The 21,605-nt window shown below is 42.9% G+C and overlaps 1 protein-coding gene across 1 annotated transcript in view; it reads right to left on the bottom strand.

The window, feature by feature from the left end:
• PLEKHD1 (pleckstrin homology and coiled-coil domain containing D1) overlaps positions 1–15,784 on the bottom strand; it is a 44,380-nt gene extending 28,596 nt beyond the window's left edge. Inside the window, exons 1-6 of the mRNA XM_043988432.1 lie at positions 15,151–15,784; positions 4,763–4,856; positions 4,124–4,213; positions 3,166–3,242; positions 1,646–1,737; positions 630–682 (exon numbers count right to left, since the gene is read on the bottom strand). Of these exons, the coding sequence (XP_043844367.1) occupies positions 630–682; positions 1,646–1,737; positions 3,166–3,242; positions 4,124–4,213; positions 4,763–4,856; positions 15,151–15,299 (555 nt within the window). The 5' untranslated portion in view covers positions 15,300–15,784. The remainder of the gene's footprint in view (positions 1–629; positions 683–1,645; positions 1,738–3,165; positions 3,243–4,123; positions 4,214–4,762; positions 4,857–15,150) is intronic.
• Positions 15,785–21,605: the final 5,821 nt, after the last annotated feature.

The following is a 21,605-nucleotide window of genomic DNA, read 5'->3' as shown; positions in this document are numbered from 1 at the left end:
TGTATTATAATAATTTGTATACATATTTTATTTTCCCTCTTGGGTCAAATATAAGCTTTTTCACAACCATGTCTCTACCCCCCTTTCTTTTTTTTCCTTTCTTCATTTTTCCCTCCCTCCTTCCCTCCTTCCTTCCCTCTCTCCTTCCCTCCCTCCCTCCCTTCCTTCCTTCTTACACTTAAATATATTGGTCATTAAATAAAAATGTGTCAAATGGATGATTTTGTCTCTTCTTCAATACCTGCAATGATGGAGATCTCCCTCCCTATCAAACCAGCCCATTTCATTGTTGGATGGTTCCAGTCCTAAGAAAGTAGTCTAACCCAGGTTTCTTCTCTCTGCTCCTGCCATCCCCGCCCCCACCTCCCCCCAGCCCCTTGCCAACTCCCAGGTAGTTAATAAAATGATAATGCTGTATCTTAAAAATAATCTGCTAGGGAAGTGCTAAAGACATTTTGACCACAGTCCTTTCATGTGGCTACTCCCCTCTGATGTGGGTTACTGCCCACCTGGAACTCTTCTTAGTGCTAAAAACCATCCAAGGATGGACTTTCCTTCAGAGGTCTTCATGGACTGAGAGGCCTAAGAGAGAGAGGGGAGGATTTTGAGCAACAACAGAAGCCACTTACCTCTCTCTGTTCTCTCTGAAGACACAGCTCTTCTGTTTCTTCCATCAATTTGTCTGCCAAAGCAAGCACATATGCATATGATAACAACACACACTCCCAAACAAAGGTGAGATATTAATGGTGTAGAGGGACTACAGCATCTGGAGGGAAGGGCACTTTAGAGAACATTTTGTCAGGGTTGAAGAAGGCTTCTGAGAATCTCCATGTTCCTCCCAGCCAGAAGGCTAACCAACTCCCATGAATAGCCCCCCAGACCTGGGCATTGAGCACATTCTCCTTATTTTTCCTCATTTTCTCTGTTTTGAACGAGGGAGGGCAGACAATGGATCTAGCCCCCATCCTTTGAGATCAATAATGGGGTATGAGGCAGGGCCAGGTGAACCATTGAGGACCAACAACCTAAGTCTTACCTTCTTCTTCCCAGTATAAATAATGATACCAATAGCTAGCATTTATATAGTGCTTTAAGGTCTGAAAAGTGCTTTGTTGTTAGAGGCCTTGACGTGAGGATCTAAAACCATGTGACTAGATCCTAAAATAGGCCTTAATTTGAAATTGTGGACCAAAATATGCCCAGTCGGGGTGGGATAGGGTCCCTCTCCCTATTTGTGTTTTTTTTTGTTTTTTGTTTTTTTTGCAGGGCAATGAGGGTTAAGTGACTTGCCCAGGGTCGCACAACCAGTAAGTGTCAAGTGTCTGAGGCCGAATTTGAACTCAGGTCCTCCTGAATCTGGGGCCGGTGCTTTATCCATTGTGCCACCTAGCTGCCCCCTATTTGTGTTTTTAAAACAAGGGGAAATCATCTCTTTGCTGCAGGTTTAAGGTGGTATCTCAGTGGATTTTGAAGTGTTCAATGTTAAAGACTGGTCCTTGGGTTTTCTCTGCCCATATAACCCAGACTGTCATTATAGCTACACCAAATATACACACCAAATACACACCCCCTGCGATCCCAACTTGCTGCAGTTATGGGAAACAGTCCAGCCCCAAAGCATTACCATAAATCAATATATCACCTAAATACTCTTGCTTTTCCTTGGCCAACTGCAGGCCCTGGGTCTCTAGACTCTTAATCATAGCTTCTCCCAGCTGGGCATTCTTCCAAGTCCTGGGGAGGAAGAGCAGATGGGAAGGGATAGAACAAAGAGAAATGAGCCCAAGATCATAAAAAAAAAAGACATGCTTTGCATATGTCTGTCTTATTTTTTTTCCAGAATGCCAATTCCAACATATTTTACCCAGCACCTAGGAAACTAGGATATGAGTCCATCATGGTAACTGATGGTAAATCTGTGGCACTGTGTAAGCAACACACGAACACACAGCAAATTGTTCTATAAGACTTTAAGTCATTGTGGTTAAGAAATTCTTCTCAGGCTGACCTCTGCCCACCCAGTGGTGAAGAATTAGGATTGGGAGATTTGAATGAAAGATAGACCTGGAAGCTTGAAAATTCTTTTGAATCTAAGGATGCCAGAGAGGAAGGGACAGTCTCAGCACTAGGGTGTTTCATGGCCTGGAGCTTTTGATTCAGCAAGTACTAACCCTAGTTCTCCCTAGTTTCCAATCTCAAAGCCAAAAGTGTTGAGTAGCTGGGGCTTTGCTTTAATTTACAGAATGTAAACAGAAGGCTCAGCATCTAGTTAGCAAAAATGATTCACAGACTATATTGCCCAATGGTCTGCTATAGTGAGTAAACTGCCTCTCACTAGCCTCTCCCCCCAATGCTCCGTGCTTGAATTCCATGATTTCAGCCTCTCCCCCTGCATGCCCCTCCAAATAACACCCTCCTGGCAGTGACCTTGAGAGGGCATATCAGGATCTCTCTCTTCCCCACCTCCCTCAAACCAAGCCACCTTTTATGCCATTGGGCCCAAGAATCCTTTGTGATGGTGGCCAGAGGCAACATTTTTTTAAAGTCCTGATTATGGGGGCAGCTACGTGGTGCAGTGGATAGAGCACTGGCCCTGGAGTCAGGAGGACCTGAGTTCAAATCTGGTCTCAGACACTTAACACTTACTAGCTGTGTGACCCTGGGCAAGTCACTTAACCCCAATTGCCTCACCAAAAACCAACCAAACAAACAAACAAACAAACAAAATAAAGTCCTGATTATGGCTGTGCATTCACAGGGCCAGAAGGCAGCAGTGTCAGGTTAGAGGGGTTTGCATACTGTGTTCACATTAAATGTCTCTCAGCTCTGGTATCTATTCTTTGAAGGGAGAGTCTCTGAATGGACAATAGAGGACAATCCTCTGCTTCCTCTTACACCTCCAACTCTTCCTGTCTCCTCTCCTCCCTGAGAACCTTTATCTCTCCCTTCCATGACACCTGCCCTCTCCAGCTTCCTGTGAGACTCAGGACCACTTGGCTGAGTTATGAGTGGCAGGGAGGCCAGGTTGAGCAGAGTTGGCTCACAGTGGGCAGATAGATCCCAGCTCCTCCCCCACAAGTCCCTCTGCCTCCCTTCCCCCAAAGCTTTCCTCCCTTCTGCCCGGCCTGGACACCCTCTTCCTCCCCTGTCCCAGATACTTACACTTTGCCGGACTCTCGCAACATCTCCAACCACTGGATCTGTTCAAACTCTGATTCTGCAGCCAGCACAATGTTGCCCTGGGGGAATGACAAAGCAAGGGCAGAAGGAGACACTGGGTTTGGCACATGTGGGTCAGTGCACATCAGAGAGGCTCAGCAGCATTGTCTCCTTTCTCCTAGATCTCCTGGCTTCCATACTGGTGTGGGTAGTTAAGGTCTTTGCATTCAATAAGGACAGTGGCCAAACACTTACAGAGTCCCTTCTCTTTGTTCTATCCCTTCTTGGCAGAAGGGCCTCTTCTTGATTGTAGTCTATGCCTTCCCAAAGGACCTCAAGTCCACATAAACACCACCCTCTAAAACCTAGCAATGCTCCACTATCCATACACAGCTAAGCCTCACCAGTGCTCACACAGGCACAGGCCAACACTTGACCTTTCTCCTGTCTGCCTTCCTGTCCAAAACCTATGTGTGAGGCAGTGGATAAAGCACTGGCCCTGGATTCAGGAGTACCTGAGTTCAAATCTGGCCTCAGACACTTGACACTTACTAGCTGTGTGACCCTGGGCGAGTCACTTAACCCCCATTGCCCCGCAAAAACCCCCCAAAAAACCTATGTGTGCAACAAACATTCTTTGGCCCTCACTCACATCCCTCCATAGCTCCCAAAACACAGGAAATTTCAGTAATGTTGTCTGTTCCCAAGATGGGTCAATGACAAGGCTGGGAATGTTTGGCATCCCAAGGAAGAATGAGAGTGTCATAGTCCTTCCTTAATCCACCAATAGTCCTCAGCTAATTATCTCAGTGGAAAATGACCAAAGAGGGGCTTGATGGGCACCTTTTGAGCAGATGGAGCCAAGGGCACTGCCTGAGTTGTCCCTTATCTGCGGATCAGGGGAGTTGGTTTGCTTATATTCCCCAGCCTGGGAAGCCAGGGAAGAGGAAGCTTCACTCACATGGAAGTCTTGATGAGAGATCTTCATTGCATAGGGCATGTTGGGTTCTTCTTTGGCCTCCACGAGACAGCCCCCCAGAGGTATGACACCCTGAGGGGACAAGCAGAATATATCACCCACCTCAGCCTGGGAATCAGACTGCCTGTTCTAGCCAAACACAGCACCCTACCCTGAGGACCCCAGACTGGAAACCAAATGGAGGGGCCCTTGGACAGAGGATTGGAGTTATTGATGATGGGGGGGTGGCGCTGAGGAAGAAGCCTGATATACCTTCTTTCAGCGTCCTGGTCAACTTCCCTCTCTTAGGAGGATTTAGCTGACCCAGTTATTCCTTAGATCAGACAGACAGGCAGTTCCCAGAGACTCCATGACTTCCCAATCTCAAACTCCTTCAAGTATGAGATCCTACCGAGACCCAAGTCCACTTTACCCATGGCGACCTTTTTTTTATTCTCCTACCCAAACACACCACGACACATGGTTCGGTAAAGGCTACTGGTTTTGCAAAGTCTCATTAAAAGCACATTTTCCTTATTTTGAAGTCAGTATTGTTGTGAAAACCTAGGATACAGGTTCTGCTAGATCCTCTCTCCTCACTCTAGCCCCCCAGCTCCAAGCACGAAAAGCTGAGGGCCTCACCTTAGGATGGATGTTGAAATATTTATTGCTTTCGAAGCTTTTCTTTTCGCTCTCAGAGTAGTAAAGCAGAAAGCTCTCTTTGATGATGAAAAACCTGAAGTGGGGAGCAGGGGGAAGAGAGCCAGGAGAAGGAAAGAGAGTCAAGAAAGTAGCCCGGGTGCAGGAGAATGTATAGGGTTGATGCTATAGTGAATGGTGGAGATCTTCCATTGGCACCATATCCTTCTCTAGGCCCCAACAGTGGCCACTTCATACATTTTGGACTGAATTGGCCCCCAAAGCATCCCTGTGTTCTAGGACCAACAGGTTACTGATGTTTCTACTTTTTACCCTAAGAGACAGCCCTGGGGCAGCACAGTGGATAAAGCACCAGCCCTAGATTCAGGAGGACCTGAGTTCAAATCCAGCCTCAGAAACTTCACACTTACTAGCTGTGTGACCTTGGGCAAGTCACTTAACAGTCATTGCCCCACCAAAAAAAAAAAAAAAAAAGAGACAGCCCTGAACATCTTGGAAATAGTGATTGAAGGAGCAAAATACTAAACTGGAAAATATCCAGCAGAGGACAACCAAGATGGTGAAAAACCTTCAGTCCATGTCACATGACATTTAGCCTGGAGAAAAAATTAATTAGGGGACATGATAGCTATCTTCAAATACTTTAAGTTATCATGTACAGAAGGATTTTACTTTGTTCTGTTTGCCCTCACAGGGTAGAAACCTGGAGTGATGGGTGGAAATTGAAGAGGCAGCTATTTTTACTGCTGATTTAACAGTCTGTTAGAAAGGATACCCTAGGGGGCGGCTAGGTGGTGGCTAGGTGGCACAGTGGATAAAGCACCAGCCCTGGATTCAGGAGGACCTGAGTTCAAATCTGACCTCAGACACTTGATACTTACTAGCTGTGTGACCCTGGGCAAGTCACTTAACCCCCATTGCCCTGCCAAAAAAAAGAAAGTATACCCTAGGTGTGCGTGTCATTTTATTTAACTGCTTGATTAAATATTTTTTGTTTGTTTGTTTTGAACAAATATGTTCTTTGTCTTTTATTACATGACTAATTGGAAATGTGTTTTGCATGCCTGGTTGTACATGTATTATCAAATTGCTTGTCTTCTCAATGATAGGGGAGGAGAGAGATATTGGAAAGGAATTTGGAACTCAAAATTGTAAAACATGAAGGTTAAAATTGTTTTTGCATGTAGTTGGGAAAAATATTAAAATTTTTTAAAAGTTAAAAAAATAAATAAAAATATATTTTTTAAAGTTGAAGAAGTTTTTTAAAAAAGAACAGAAAAAAGAGATGTACATGAAGCCAAGAATCTATTTATATTCAGCTTGGTTTTCCTTTTAAGTATATAATAAATTCAATATGTAACTTTAAAAAATAATTTCATTACTCAAAAAAAGTAAACACACTGGTGGGGGCTTGTGAGTGGCAGTTTTGAACTGATCCACAAAATGCCTCAAATCTGTATGGGCTTTTCCAGGCTACACTTCACTTCTCTTTTGTGTACACATTCATCTCTATCACCATCAATATTCATTTACAAAGTACCTAAGATGTGCAGGGCACCATGCTAGAAACTGTGGACAATGCATGGACAAAATAAGAGAATTCTTTCTCTCAAGGCACTTGCAGCCTATTAGGGGAGTCAATACAGAGATATAAAAATATATAAGTAATATAAGAAACCGGAGTAGAAAATTTCCTGCCTTTTTGGTTTTTTCTTCTTCTTCTAGTTTGCAAGAGTCAGACACAGGGAGGCAGGATGTGTATACAAAATATACTACAGCCAACTTGGTGTTGGTAGGACAAAAACCAAAACACCTCATTCTCCAAAAGTTTTGTAGGCCAAAGGCTTATGGCAAAAAGTACCAGGCAGGGATCATTGGGAGGTAAAGGGCCCCTGACATGGGGAAAGAAATAAACAGAAGAACCATGAGAGCTGAGAAGGGAAAAGTTTCCATGTGAAGTGCTGGGCCAGGAGGTGATAAGGGCAGACATGTGGAACTACAGGATTGTGGTTGTCAGCAACAGCAGGTGGCAGCTGCAGAGGGGGCATTATGCAGCTGAGAGAGATAGCAGCTGTGGAAACAGCAATCACCTGGAACAGGTGAAATGGCTGGCAAACCGGTATTTGGAACCTTACATGTCATGAGTATGCTGGAGTGAAGATTAATTGCAGTGAACTCGGGCTGCTAGCGTTTTCTTATTGACAATATGAATTTGTTCCGTTAGTAGATTTGGGTCCAAAGGCCATTTATGACCTTATCTTTTTTGTAATAAATATGTTTATGTTAAAAATGCTTACCAATAATTTGCCTTGGTTGCTAGCAAGAAGGTGAGTTGACTCAGCCATTCTAGAAATAAGCTAAATGATGATAATCTAATTCAGTTCAACAAGCATTTATTAATTATCTGTTATGCAGAAGACACTGAGCTAGGTGCTGAAATATGACAACAAAAATGATACACATGACACTGTTGCTCTTCAGTGCTTTTTCACTAACTGTCCTGGCCCCTTCCCCATCCCCATCCCCATTTCCAGCTTCTTCTAAGTCTCAGCTAAATTCCTACCTTCTCCAAGAAGCTTTTCCTGGTTCTCCCTTTGGCGCCTCCCCTCTTCCCCCCACTTTGGTGCCTTTCTTCTGAGATTCCCTTCTAATTACTCTGCGTATATCCTATATACATATAATTGTTTGCATGCTGTCCTCCACTATCAGAATATGAGCTCCTTGAAGGTAAGGGCTATGTGTTTTTTTGCTTTTTCTTTGTATCCTCAGAGCTTAGATCAGTGCCTGGAATATGGTAAGGAATTAATCAGTGCTTGTTGACTGACAAAGTTGTTTCAGGGGGCCAAAGCATCCAAGTGGACACAGCTCCCCAGCTTAGGGAATAAAAGGTCATTCCTTTGCCCTCAGAGTGACTAGACCTTGGAAATAACCTATGTAAAGTACCTAACAAATCTTAGCTAACTAAATGCTAACTATTATTATTCTTTTCACATAGAAAAGAGGAAGGCTAACCCAGTACGGTATCAAGAGTCAGTAGTAATAAACATTGGCCTACTATATGCCAGGTACTGTGTTAAGTGCTAAGGGTCCATAGAAAGGGATACGCAGTTGTTCCAACTCTCAAGGAACTTGTAGTCTAACGGGGGAGACAACACTGGACAATTATGTACAAACAAGATATTTACCAGATAATCCACAGAGGGAAGGCACTAGAATTAAGGGGGATCAGAAAAGGCTTCCTGTAGAAGGTAGGATTTTAGCTGGGATTTGAAATAAATAAGTCAGGAGGTAGACATGAGGAGGGAGAGAATTCCAGACATGGGGGATAGCGAGTGAAAATGCCCAGATTGGGGGGATGGAGTGTTTTCCAGGAGCAGCAAGGAAGCCTTGATCAAAGAGAGTGTGTGGGAGGGGCATAAGGTGTATGAAAACTGGAAAGGGGTGTGAGAGGGGGGTTGTAGTTTATGAAGGGTTTTGATTGTCAAATAGAGGACTTTACATTTGATCACAGAGGTAATAGGGAGCCACTGGCATTTATTAAGTGGGGTTAACATAGACAGACCTGCACTTGAGGAGATCAGTTTGGCCACTGAATTGAAGATGGACAGGAATGAGGACTTATGGCAGGGAGACTAACCATTAGGTTATTGCAATAGTCTAGGTATGAGGTGATGAGAGCCTGTGTCATGATCGTGACAGGGGCAATAACAAAGGAAAGAAAGAGTCATATGAGACATGTTACAAAATTGGCAGGCCTTGTTCAGTATGAGTAAGTAAACATTCATTTGTTAATAGTTAGATGGTCCATAAATGTCTCATTTCATTCCAAACCAGAACAGATGTATCAGACCAGCACAAAACCCAAACAACACCAAGTACATTTTACACAGGAGCATGCTGGTAAATGGTTTAACAAATAGCTCTCAGAAACAAAAAATGTATGCAGGACATACATTCAAATTGAATCTGCATTATTAATATTTTCTCCATCATGTTCTTAATTCTAGACAATCAACAAAACACTAAATCAAGTCCTAATTTGTATTGTTCCATGGTTTAAATACTTTCACTGAAAATTTAACAATTGGCTGTCCTGAACCAATTTTAGCTGGTTCTAGCACACCCTTGGCTTTACAGTTTACAAAGCATGTGTTCCACAACAAGCCCACAAAGTAAGTAGGGCCAGTATAATCCCCTTTTGACAGATAAGGGAACTGAGTCTCAGAGAGGAGCTGCCTAGGTAACATGGCTAGTTCAAATGTAGGTCTTTCTTCTAACTTCAGGGCTGACTCCTACAGGAGGCATAGTTTCTTGTCTCATCCCACAGAGGCCTTTTTGAGGTTGTATTTACACTGAAGGATCTATGATTTCTGTGTTGTGGTCATTCCCTCCACACTTCAATTCTGGACAGTATTCATCTATGTTTTTTCATATGACATATATGTAGAAAGTCTAGCCAAGCTGCTTCCTCACTTTTATGTATTTTGGGGATATCAATAGATCATCTTTCAAGGTTATTGACTTGAAAGGCAAACTTTAACACAATTAAAGTACTAGTGTCTTAAATGTTGTTGTTGAGTCATTTTTCAGTGGTATCTGACTCTTTGTGAGCCCATTTGGGGTTCTTGGCAAGGATACTTCTCCAGCTCATTTTTATAAATTAGGAACTGAGGCAAACAAGGTTAAGGGACTTCCCTAGGGTCACACAACTAGTAAGTATCTGAAGCTGAATTCGAACTCATGAAGAAGAGTCTTCCTGTTTCCAGACCCAGAATCCTGTCCACTGCGCCACCACCTAGCTGCCCATCTTAAAGCTTGCCTTCTTTCATTTTAAAAGTACTCTCGGAATCCCTAATATCTTATCTCCAAATGGAGGAAATGATAGGCCCAACAGCAGGTCAGTGAAAGAAATATTTTTGGAAAGGGAGCACCTTTTAGCAGGCCCTTCATCAGGCCACACAGACAGGCAATATTACCTCTTATGTGTAAGTCTGACTTGGAATTTAAATGTGACATTGGGGGGGGGGGGAAGGTTAGATAGCGGTTGGAGAACTGAAGAATTCTGTTCTACTCTTTCAGGGATTCTGTAGGGGCTCATAGGACTAGACTCCTCTAGGATTTATCCCTAACTACATATTCATTTTTTCTCCGCCTTAGTTATCTTTGCTAATACCTTTAGGGGTACCTAACCCTAGGGTAGCAGATCCTTTTAATATGGAGAGATTCAAGGGAATAGCAGACCACTGTCCAAAAGGCTTACCTTAGCAGTACCAACAGTGTGACCCATAACAGTGAAATTACCAGAACATAATTCTCAAAGTGGAAGGTGGGGGAGGGAGGTGTCACAGAGAGCAAACCAAGACCACTTACAGCAAAGACAGATATCACATTACTGCTGATTTTTGTTCTTCAGTTGTGTCCGATTCTTTGTGCTCTTACAGACTATCTAGTTCCTGGGGTTTTCTTGGCAAAGATACTGAAGTGGTTTGCCATTTCCTTCTCCAGTGGATTAAGGCAAACCAAAGTTAAGTGATTTTCCTAGGGTCACACAGCTAGTGTCAGAGGCTGGATTGAATTCTCATCTTCCTGACTCCAGGTTCAGTGCTTCATCCCCTGAGCCACCTAGTTGCCTTCTATTGCTGTTAATAACTATCTTCGTTGAGTCATTTTTCAGTCATGTCTTAGCAAAGATTCTAGAATGGTTTGCCATATCTTTCTTCTAACTCATTTTACAGATGAGAAACTGAGGCCAACAGGGTTAAGTTACTTGCCCTGTGTCACAAGTGTCTGAAACTGGATTTGAACTCATGAAGGTGAGTTTTTCTGATTCCAACCCTGGTGCTCTATCCACTGCACCACCCAGTTACCCATTATTAGTATTAGCCATCGTATTAGAACTGCTATGCTCACAAGCCAAATCAAATTCCCAGCTGAAGTTTGCTGGGGGAGGCCAGGTTACAGAAGGTGAAAGAAAAAAATAAGACCCAGTGGCTTCAGAATCAGTTAAGATTATATCCTAAGGACGGGCCAAGGACTTTACAAGAATACCCAGCTCAATATTGCAGCTTTGCTATTTCTCAGTATAACAAATTTCCACAAAGCCCTTTCCCTGGGGAGGAGAACTTTTCACTCAGATGCTACCCCACTAGTGTTTCAGATTAATAAAGCTGATCCCTTTCTGTGTATCCTCAGATAGCTATCTCCTAGACCACAGGAGAAGGAAGAAGAGACTGCTGCCTACCTCGAGGGGAATGCAGAATCAGAGACCTCTGGGAACTGCTTACTCATGAAGGAAGAAGCTGCTTTGCAGCTGGCCCAGCCCCAGCCAGTCTGCTGACTCACTGATTTGGGCTGGGGCTGATCTATGGCTCTTCCTGGGCTTTCTTTACCATGCCACCGTCATTGATCCTTCAACAATACCCACCTCTCCTGTTCACAATACTATGAGCCCACAGGCTCCTAGATTCAGACCTGGAAGAGATCTTAGAGGTCATTGAGTCCAGTCCTCTCATTTTATAGATGAGGAAACTGAAGCCCAGAGAAGTTGTCATCAAGTAGCAAAGGAGGTGAAAATAGGGATTTGAACTCAGGTCCTCTGACCCCCAAACCCAGCAGGAGGTTTTCCCATGCTGACCCCTCCTTCACATGTCAAAGGGTTTGGTAAATGATGCAAACATAAATTCATCATATTTTCAATTCCCAGGGTTTCCTCCAATCCTTCCACCATTTCAGAAATAGTCTCTTACTCTCCTATGAATTGCAAAAGGAACTTATACCCTAGAAGAAATCTCCTTTGCCCTTCTCTTCCAGTCCCCACAAATGTAGAACTGCTTGGGCAGTGATAGGAGAATCTCTCTCTGCTTCTCTCTCTCTCTCTCTCTCTCTCTCTCTCTCTCTCTCTCTCTCTCTCTCTCACTCTCTCTGTTTCCATTTCTTTCTTTCTTTTTATGAGGCAATTGGGGTTAAGTGACTTGCCTAGGGTCACACAGCTAGTGTTAAGTGTCTGAGGCCGGATTTGAACTCAGGTCTTCCTGACTCCAGGGCCGGTGCTCTATCCACTTGTTTCCATTTCTTTTTCACTTCCTTTAGGGGAAGGAATTTAACTTCATGAGCACTCAGTTGCTTTTGTCATGGGTGTGAGTCTTGGGAGAAGATGAAGAAGACACCTTTGAATAGTCAGTCACCTTTTCACTCTAATCTTACTATATCCTCAGTAGCCAAGGAGGAAGACAGCTAGACCAGAAGCAATTTCAGAAAAGATCATGGCTGTGAAGAAAAGCTCAGCCCACCAGATCCATCTTGTCCCATTAGTTATTTATGTTTCCCCTAACATACCAGAGCAATGAACCTTTTAAAGACAAGTGCCCTGTCAAGAGGGCATCGATTGTCCTAATGTACTGCTTGTTGTAGTTGTCTGTGGTCACTAATTAGCCAAGGCCCACCAGGATGAGGGAGGGAAGGGAGGGAGTAGAGCAGCTCCACTTCACAAAGTGGGAGGCTGGATCTTTTCCACATCCCTAGTCCATCCAAACCTGGCAATGTTGGGAATATTTTCATTTCCTATCCAAATCCCAGAAGATTCTATCTATAGATTGGAAACTTTCACTCTTCTCTACTCTCCAAAAACTTAGCTTGATGGGATACTGGTGTCTGTGGGGTGGGATGATTCCCTAGTAGGGTTTGAGTCCTGGGGCAAATCTGTGCTGGGGCCCCTCTTCCCCTGCCCAACATAATGTTGGTGAAATCATGAAGCATTATGGTGCAGTAGAAAGAACATACGATTTAGAGTGTGGGTTTGAATCCCAGCTCTACAACCTGTGTGATCTTGGACAAGTCACTTCTTTAGGCCTCAGTTTCCTCATCTGAAAAATGGAGTTTCCAGTTTTAATCCTATGACCTTAAATGGATACATTTGATATCAGCAGAGGACAGCTGAGATCATTGGAATCTAAAGTGTAAACATGACTAAGGGGCATTGGTCAGAAGGTTGAAGTGCTGAGGACTACAAGCAGCATGAAAGAGTCATCTTTGGAGGGAGAGTGGATGAGATTCTTTCCCTTGCCAGATGTCCTGAGTCAATGCCCCCTTTTACTATATTCTAGGGATAGTTTTGCCTCTGAAGGTCAGAGGAAATATCTAACCCCAGTGAGTACCGCTGCTCAGGCAGCCCATCTAATTTGGTCACTCCACACCCCCAAAGCAGCTAGGTGGTGTAGTGGATAGTGCTCAAGGCCTGGAGTCAGGAAGACCTGAGATCAAATACAGCCTCAGACACTTACTAGCTGTGTGACCCTGGGTAAGTCACTTCACTTTCTTTGCCTTAGTTTCTTCATCTGTAAAATGAACTGAAGAAGGAGATGGCAAACCACTCCAGTATCTTTGCCAAGAAAACCCTAAATGGTGTCATGAAGAGTCAAACACGACTCAGCAACAACAAAAACATCCCCTATTTTTGGGGACAGCTAGGTGGTGCAGTGAATAAAGCCCCTCCCCCAAATCCCCTATTTTTGCATTCAAATGCAAAGAGGAGGCAGAACCTGGCAATAAGAAAGCCTCTTTTTTCTTTCTTTTTCTTTTTTGCCGGGCAATGAGGGTTGAGTTACTTGCCCAGGGTCACACAGCTAGTAAGTGTCAAGTGTCTGAGGCCGTATTTGAACTTAGGTCCTCCTGAATCCAGGGCCGGTGCTTTATCCACTGTGCCACCTAGCTGCCCCCAGAAAGCCTCTTTATGCCATGGAAAAAGCTTTGCTAATCCAACTTGGATATGGTCAATAAAGAGTAGACAGTTCTCTGATTGCCTCCAGGGATCAAAAGGGTCACTTCATTTTAGATCTTCACAGCACTTTGCCTAAACCCCATGTCCAGTTTTCCAAAGATTTCTAACAGTCTTCCCTCATAGTCAAGGTGTGTTTGGGGGGCAGGCTAATCTCAGGGGTTTGTTTTGTTTTGTTTTTGAGAGGCAATGAAGGTTAAGTGACTTGCCCAGGGTCACACAGCTAGTAAGCGTCAAGTGTCTGAGGCTGGATTTGAACTCAGGTCCTCCTGAATCCAGGGCTGCTGCTTTATCTACTGCGCCACCTAGCTGCTCCTAATCTCAGTTTTTATATTGCTTCTCCATCCCAAGTCTTAAAAGCATTACTATCTTTAAAAAATATATTTTTTATTTTTCTCCAATTATATGTAAAAACAATTTTAACATTTTTTCTCAAAATTTTGAGTTCTAAATTCTCTCCTTACCTGCACCCCTCATTGAGAAGGCAAGCAATCTGACATACATGTGTAGTCATACAAAACACATTTCCAAAAAGCATTAGTTTCATAAGCAGACTCCTTCAACTACTGCAGTTTGTTAATATGGGGCATATGAGAAGAGAGGAAAGATTGAAATGTCCAGTTTAGAGCTGAAACTAGAGTGGGGCAGCTTTGTTCCAGGCACCTAAATTGGGAGCACTTCCTCCTTATACTGGTCTGGAGACCACCATCGTCTCCCTTCCCTCCCTGTTCAGAGCCCTCTGTTGACCCATGCCCCTGTGGGGTTTGGAAGGTGAAGTTAGACCCCAGGAGAGGACAAGGCATTGGGGCACTGAGCCAATGGAGTTCAGGAGAAGGGCCAGGCTACCACCTCTCTTAGCAGGACTGTATCTGCTTGACCCTCTCTTCTAAAATCTGTCTGTACTACCCCTCCACCAACTGAATTTGCCAAGGGTGCCAGAATTTCTAGTTATGCCTCTAGTCCAGCCTGTCCTCCATAAATATGGACTTAGCTGGGCATATTGGTGCCTGGCGAGGCTTATGAAGCCAATGAAATCCAGAAGTAGTTTTATAGTGAGGGTCTCTTTCCAACTAAAGAGCAACATTTCTTCTAGCTCAACAAGGAGATGGTGAAATCTCCTCACATCTCCTCCAAGCAGACTGCTGTCTTCCCAGCCCTTTTGTATGAGATGACCCCAATTCACAGCTGAATAAATGTCTGCATTTTGACCCATCCTTGGATCAAAGTACTAATTCTACTTATACCCCCTAAACAAGTCTAATATTCTCTTCACTGTAGTATCTTAGAGCACCTAGGGACAAAAATTGCCCAATGTTGCAACCAATTTCCAGAAGGGACCAATGAGGACTGGAAAAAGGTGATGTCAAGGTCACATAATAAGGCAAGGGCAGAGTCAGTTTGAAATAAGTCAAAGTGTCTTGACTCCCAGTTTATCGTCTGATCAAGGGAAGCTTTCCTCAGAACCAAGAGCCACTTTCCCCCTTCCCTTCTCTCCCCCTCCCCTATCTCACCCCCCCCCCCCCGGAGAAAACATGCTTCCTTTTCCCCTCCATCATTCTCACTCCGGCGGAAGCCCCCGAGCATCTTCACAACTCACCTTTTGGACCACTTGGCTGACTGCCTTCCAAACGGTCTCTTCCAGAGCACGCCATACAGCTGCACTTTGGTGCTGATATCCAGGGCATCGGCCTCCGTCTGTTCCATGGAAGGGGAGGGAGAAACTGAATTGGATTTGGAAGCGAACATTTTATCTCGGAGGAATCTCCTCCTCCCCTCCCCTCCCCAAAACTTCCCTGAGTCTAGTTGCTCCGGGGAGTTGACCGAAGACAACAACCCAAAATAACGATGTCTAAGATGGCTGGGAGCCAGAGACAAGTGAGGAGAGCCTGCAGATTGGATCAATCCTCGGGCCGTTCAAGGCATAGTCGATACTTGTTTCCCGGGTGCAGAGATGAGCGAGGTTTCCTCTCACCGTCTGGTGCATTCAAGCAAAAAGGTCGACAGTCAGCCACAGGGAGACCAGAGCTTTGCAAAGAGCGGAGGGAAAAGTAGAGCAGCCACCCTCCAGAGGAAATGGAGTAAGCCAGGCTCCTTGATCTGTTGATGGGGAAGGCAGAAGGGGAGGTGGAGGGAACGATCCCAAGTGGGAGCTCAGAAGAAAAGATGCTTTTGAGCTTTGTCAGTCCGGTATCCTTCGCACCAAAACAACTCTCCTTTGTCACTACCTTACTCCCCCCCTTCCCCGCCCTCCCCGCCAAGCACACACTCCAATTCTGGTGGCCGTTGATTGGCTGGGAGTAAAAGGTAAGTCAGGGGCAACTTTAGACACTCCAATCAGAGTCCCTGAGCCAGTCTCTGAAGGTCTCTCTGCTCCCACTCTCAGAAGGTCAGAAGATGGATTTCCTTACTTGCCAGCATTCTGAAAATAACTACCCCCACTCAGAGAGCACTTCATGATCATAGGAAAAAAAAAGCTTTTCTCACGACTCTTGAGATAGAAAGTACAAGTATTATTATGGCCGAGAAATGGGAAAATTGAGGTGCGATGAGTGGGAATCAGGCCAATCAATTACTTTGACAAAAGGTGTGTGTGGAGAGTGGGGGGCGGAGAGGAATGTTGTCGTGGGGGAGCGGTTCACCACGCAGGATAGAGAGGTTTGGACAGTTGAAGAAAGAGCCTTTTTTCTTTTCTTTTTCCTTTTTGTATTCACCCTTGTTTAATTTATTTTTTAGTTCATAATTATTCTCATTTTAATGAACATTTTTATTTAAAGTTTTGAGTTCCAAATTCTATTCCTCCTCTCCCTCTCCTCTCCCCTCCCTGAGGCAGTAAGCAATCAGATGTAGGTTATACATGTGCAATTATGTAAAACGTTACCATATTAATCATTTTTCATAAGAAAACTCAAAAAAAAAAGGCGAAAAATAGCATGCGTCAGTCTGTGTTCATTCAATATCAGTTCTTTCTTTGGAGGTGGATAGTATGCTTCATCATTAGTCCTCTGGGATTGTCTTGGATCATTGTATGGTTGAGAATAGTCAAGTCATTCACAGTTCTTCATCAAACAATATTGCTGTCTCTGTGCACAATGTTCTCCTGGTTCTACTCATTTCACTATACATCACAGTTTAGTGACTTTGGGAGGCATAGTTCTAAATTGCTTTCCAGAATGTCTAGACCAATTCATAGCCCTACCAGTAAATTGCACATTAATATAACTGTTTTCCCATAGTCCTTCCAATATTTGTCATTTCTCTTTTTTTTGTCAATGATTATAAAATCTGATGGGTATGAGGTAGAATCAGAGTTTATTACTTAATTTACATTTCTCTAATAACTAGCAATTTGGAGAATTTTTTCATGTGGCCATTGATAGCTTGGATTTCTTCCTTAGAAAACTGTCTGTTCATATCATTTGGCCATTTATCCATGGAGGAATGGTTCTGATTCTTATAAAGTTGAATTGGTTTCTTATATATCTTTGAAATTAGCTCTTTATGAGAGAAACTTTCTGGAGAGATTTTTTTCTAGTTATCTGTTTCCTTTCTTACTTTAGGGGCATTGGTTTTGTTTGTACAAAATCTTTTATATTTTATGTAATCAGAATTGTCTATTCTCCTATCTAGTAATCTGAAAGGTACTTTCGTCCTTGTCCTATAATTTGTTTGTTGTCTCCCTTCATATCTAAGATATGAATCTTTTGGAGCTCATCTTTGTATATGGTGTGAGATATTGATCTATACCTAGTTTATGCAAGATTGCTTCCCATGAACCCTCTCTTCATACAGATATTCTTGCCTTGAGTCCAAGTGGTCTAATAGCTTTACTATTTACCTTAGGATTTCTACACCCAGAGGTATAGCTGCTCATATTTCATAACTCCATTTTTATTTGCCAGTTAAAAAGCCCCTCTATCTGTCTGTCTGTCTATCTATCCATTCATCTATATATGTTTATTGTTTATTCATTCATTCATTCATTTGTTTATTTTTTTGCAGGGACAATGAGAGTTAAGTGACTACCCCAGGGTCACACAGCCAGTAAGTCTGAGGCCAGATTTGAACTCAGGTCCTCCTGAATCCAGGGCCAGTGCTTTATCCACTGCACCACCTAGCTGCCCCTAAAAAGCTTCTTGAAACAAAACTGGGCTGAACTCCTTGTCACTTGTGTGACCTTGAGAAAAACACTCATACTCTCTGAGCCTTAGTTTGTTCATCAGTAAAATAGAGATTGAACTGGATGATTTCTATGGCCCTTTTCCAGCTCTAAATACTATAATGTCATGACTCTAAGGGGATTTGAATAGATAGGGAATAATGACAATAGCATTTATATATTGCCTACTATGTGCTAAACACTTTATAAGTATTATCTCAGTTAATCATAAAAAACCTGGGAAGTGCTATTATTACCCTCATTTTACTGATGTGAAATTGAGGCAAACAGAAGCTAAGTGCCTTGTCCAAGGTTACACAGCTAGTAAATGTCTGAAGTCAAATTTGAACTGATGCCAAGCTTAGTGCTCTACACATTGAACCAACTAGCTGCCCAACAGGGTATGGAATCTCTGGAAGGAAGTTACATTGGGAAATGAAGGTGATATAATAAGAGATCAATAAAAATATTTTAGAAAAGGATTTCCATTCACCTAAATAAAACAGTTTAACTCAGAGGGGGTAGCCTCCTTCAGGGCTTCATAAGATCATAGGATTTAAAGCTAGAAGGAATCTTAGAAATTATTTAATCTAATTTAATTTTATATAGAATGAAACTGAGATCCAGAAAGATTGCTTAAGTGATTTGACTACAGTTACAGAGATAGTAACAGCTGGGTTAGAACAGCTAGAACCCAGGTCTAATAATTCTAACTCCAATGCTCTATTACATGATCACATGCCATCCCTATCCCAACTTCCCCAAGCCATCCCATCTTATTGTCCAACTTTTCCCAACATCCAGGACTATACAACAGACACCACATTTCCCTTGGGTTGTAGACCATTGCGTCACTGCTCAGGCGCAGAGAAAGCTGGATGTGCTGACCCTGATTAGTTCTGCAGGGTGAGGTCTCCATTTCACATCTCTAACAAACTTTCGACATGGGGCACCAAGCCAATAAAATGGAAATCCTCTCATCCTGTGAGAGAAGGGCATTAGCCTAGCCTGTAAAGTGAATCCTTGTATCCAAATGAGCTGTCCCCTTTGTCTCGGTTAGAAAGGTGAACTGGCTACCAGCAGGATGGGGAAAAGGCAGAATTGTATCCCAAGAAGGAAGGTAAGTTCAGTGGTTCCAAAGCATGAAGCTCTCTTTTTCTGTCAAGCTCTAGCTAAAATCCAAGAGAAAACTACTGGCATACCTGGATGGATCTTGATGATTAGACCTGCTGAAGTTGGAAAGGAGTTCTTGGTTTAAAAAAAAAAAAGTTAAATAAAAAAAAAGCAGCCTTCCTCCAAAGACTGTCCAGACCCCTGAAAATCCACTTTCCCTTCAAATGTGTTTGTTTTCTTTTTCTTTTAAAAACATACTTCTTGCTTTTCACTCAATTCATCTAAGGTACCAGCTTATTTAAAATCCTGAAAGCTAATCTGGACCCCAAGATAAATTCTATGCTGAGTAAGTACTATAGCCAAATAGGTCTGGTTTTCATGGCAGGTATGACAAGTCACTGAATCTTGGAGTCACTTGGTTCCAGAGACCAAGAAGTGAGGAGGTTTTGTCACTTGAAGGAAGAGTTTGGAGATCAGTGAAATTTACACTAGACTAAGAAAAAGGTTTTTAATGTAACCCAAGTTGCAAAGTCCATTGGGAGCAAGGTAACTCAGTTCAACTGAGAAAGTCCTATATCTCACCTATGAGGAAATTTCCCAAAGTCTCTAGTGTAGCTAGCTGGAGATAGGGACATGATGGAGACTTTTGGCTCCTCCCAAGTGTTCCCAGAGTCTTTCCCTTTAGAAACCTGAAATGGAGTTGGTCTTATCCGTCTTCCCTTTGGGAGCTGGAAGCCAGAAGTACTCAGAGAGACTCAAATGACATCCTCAAGAAGATTGGAGAACTCTCATCTTTTTTTGAGTCAACACTGCTTTCTCCCTCATGTAGGGGCTGGACATTCATCTCTACCAATGAGGAAAGAGTTCCTTACCATGTAACACAGGAGTATCATTGTGTGACTCAAAAGGAGGTAGAAACTACATTTCTGCCCTCTTTTCCTCCCACCCTTCACAAAGGAGATTTAAATTTCTTCCAGGATCTACTCTGACTTTGAGAGCAAGTTATTCAGGAAAATGTTAGGCAAATGCCTTGGCAGGTATAAAAAAGACTAGAACTACTCCTTACTATTCTCAATGAGACTCACAGCTCGACATCTTAACTGAATTGTTGAATATATTGGGAATTTGAGATGAGAACAGAAGGCTTGGTGGAACTAACACGTCTCATTTCTAGTATGATCATACAATTCCATCAGGAACAGTGCTACACACATACAGCATGTATACCATACCTGCTCATATTTGGACAAGAACCATGCCTGCCTGTTAACTTGAGTTTCAGTACCTCAGATGGAGGTGATACAACTATTTACACTCAGTACATCTCTTAACTGAAGGAGAAACTGAGAAATGCCTCCCAGTTAGCCACAGCTTCAGTTCAGGAGGTCTGTGACAGAAACAAAAGACATTATGATACCAGAGTATGGTGTTAAGACCTTCAACAAGAAGAGTTCTGTTGAGGAATGGCCTTCACGGCACTCACAAGTTAACTGATTGATGGAATGCTAACCGCTACAAAGTAATTCAACTCATCTGTTTACAAACGTTGCCTATTTAGCCCCAGAGAATGGAGGGGACCCTATCAGGACTATTCACCACAACCACCACAGAAGAATGAGCTGGACTTTTTACTGAGTAGGTAGAGAGAAGTGATGGACACTCACCAAGGAAAACAGACAGTCCACCAATTGCACAAAAACTTTCTGACTCAGATAGGAGCACTGAAAGTGATGCATCCAGTGAAGGAAACTTTGTATTATCACAGGGCAGGAGAACTGAACCCTGAGGCAACTCCTTTCATGCCCCAAATTGTTACCAAGATTCAGTATACAGATTCAAGCCACCGAACTTGAAAATACTGATAGCCAGACCGCACTGGCTGCCAGCCCAGGTATAAACACACAAATCTGTAATGATCCCGAGTGGTGCTCTATACATTGAACCACCTAACTGCCCAATGGGGTATGGAATCTCTGGGAGGAGATTACATTTGGGAAATAAAGGTGATGTAATAAGAGATATCAATAAAAATGTATTTTAAAAGAAGGATTTCCATTCACCTAAGTAAAACAAAGTTTAACTCAGAGAGAGTGGCCTGATGGTCAGCCAATGCTAGCTAACTACAAGCTCTGCTATATATAGAAGCTGAGAGATCAGTCAGTGACAGGAAAACTAGGTCTAGTCCCAGGCCATTCCCAGCTAAATTATGTTACGGGTAAACCTGAAGATATACTTACACATGTCTCTATGCAACAATACTAGAGACTACCCATGTAAAATGTGCCTTAAATATAATTGCACATGTTTCCTGTTGTTCCTGTATGTTTGTTGAGTATGCTTTTATTTTGCTGGTATATTCACTTGACTGTATTTAGAGTTATGGAAATGTCTGTTGATAGTGTTATTATTGTATCTCACTAGCCAGCATTGCTCTGTTAGTTAACCGTGCTAATTGCTTTTGATTGGTTACTGTTTATCATGAATATGTGTGTACATTCCAGGACTGTGTATTATGGAGATGTACTGAGTGTAAATACACACACACACACACACACACACACACATATAATTATGCTGTTGTATTCTGAATATTATTAGTTGTATGCTGTATATTATGGATAGGCATGTTATATATCTGGTATGTAGTTAGGTATGTAAAGAATTAATTGTTATTTGAGGTTTTTACGACCCCATCTTTTGGCTAGAATGAAAAAAAAACCCTTGGCTCGAGCACTGGCCTCTGGGGCTCTGCAAACAGCACAGTGCTCCACCCACTGGTTGTA

The sequence above is a fragment of the Dromiciops gliroides genome, chromosome 2, assembly GCF_019393635.1.
Source record: "Dromiciops gliroides isolate mDroGli1 chromosome 2, mDroGli1.pri, whole genome shotgun sequence".
In the NCBI taxonomy this organism is placed as follows: domain Eukaryota; kingdom Metazoa; phylum Chordata; class Mammalia; order Microbiotheria; family Microbiotheriidae; genus Dromiciops; species Dromiciops gliroides.
The sequence above is the reverse complement of the archived record's forward strand: the minus strand, read 5'-3'. Positions and strand labels throughout refer to the sequence as shown.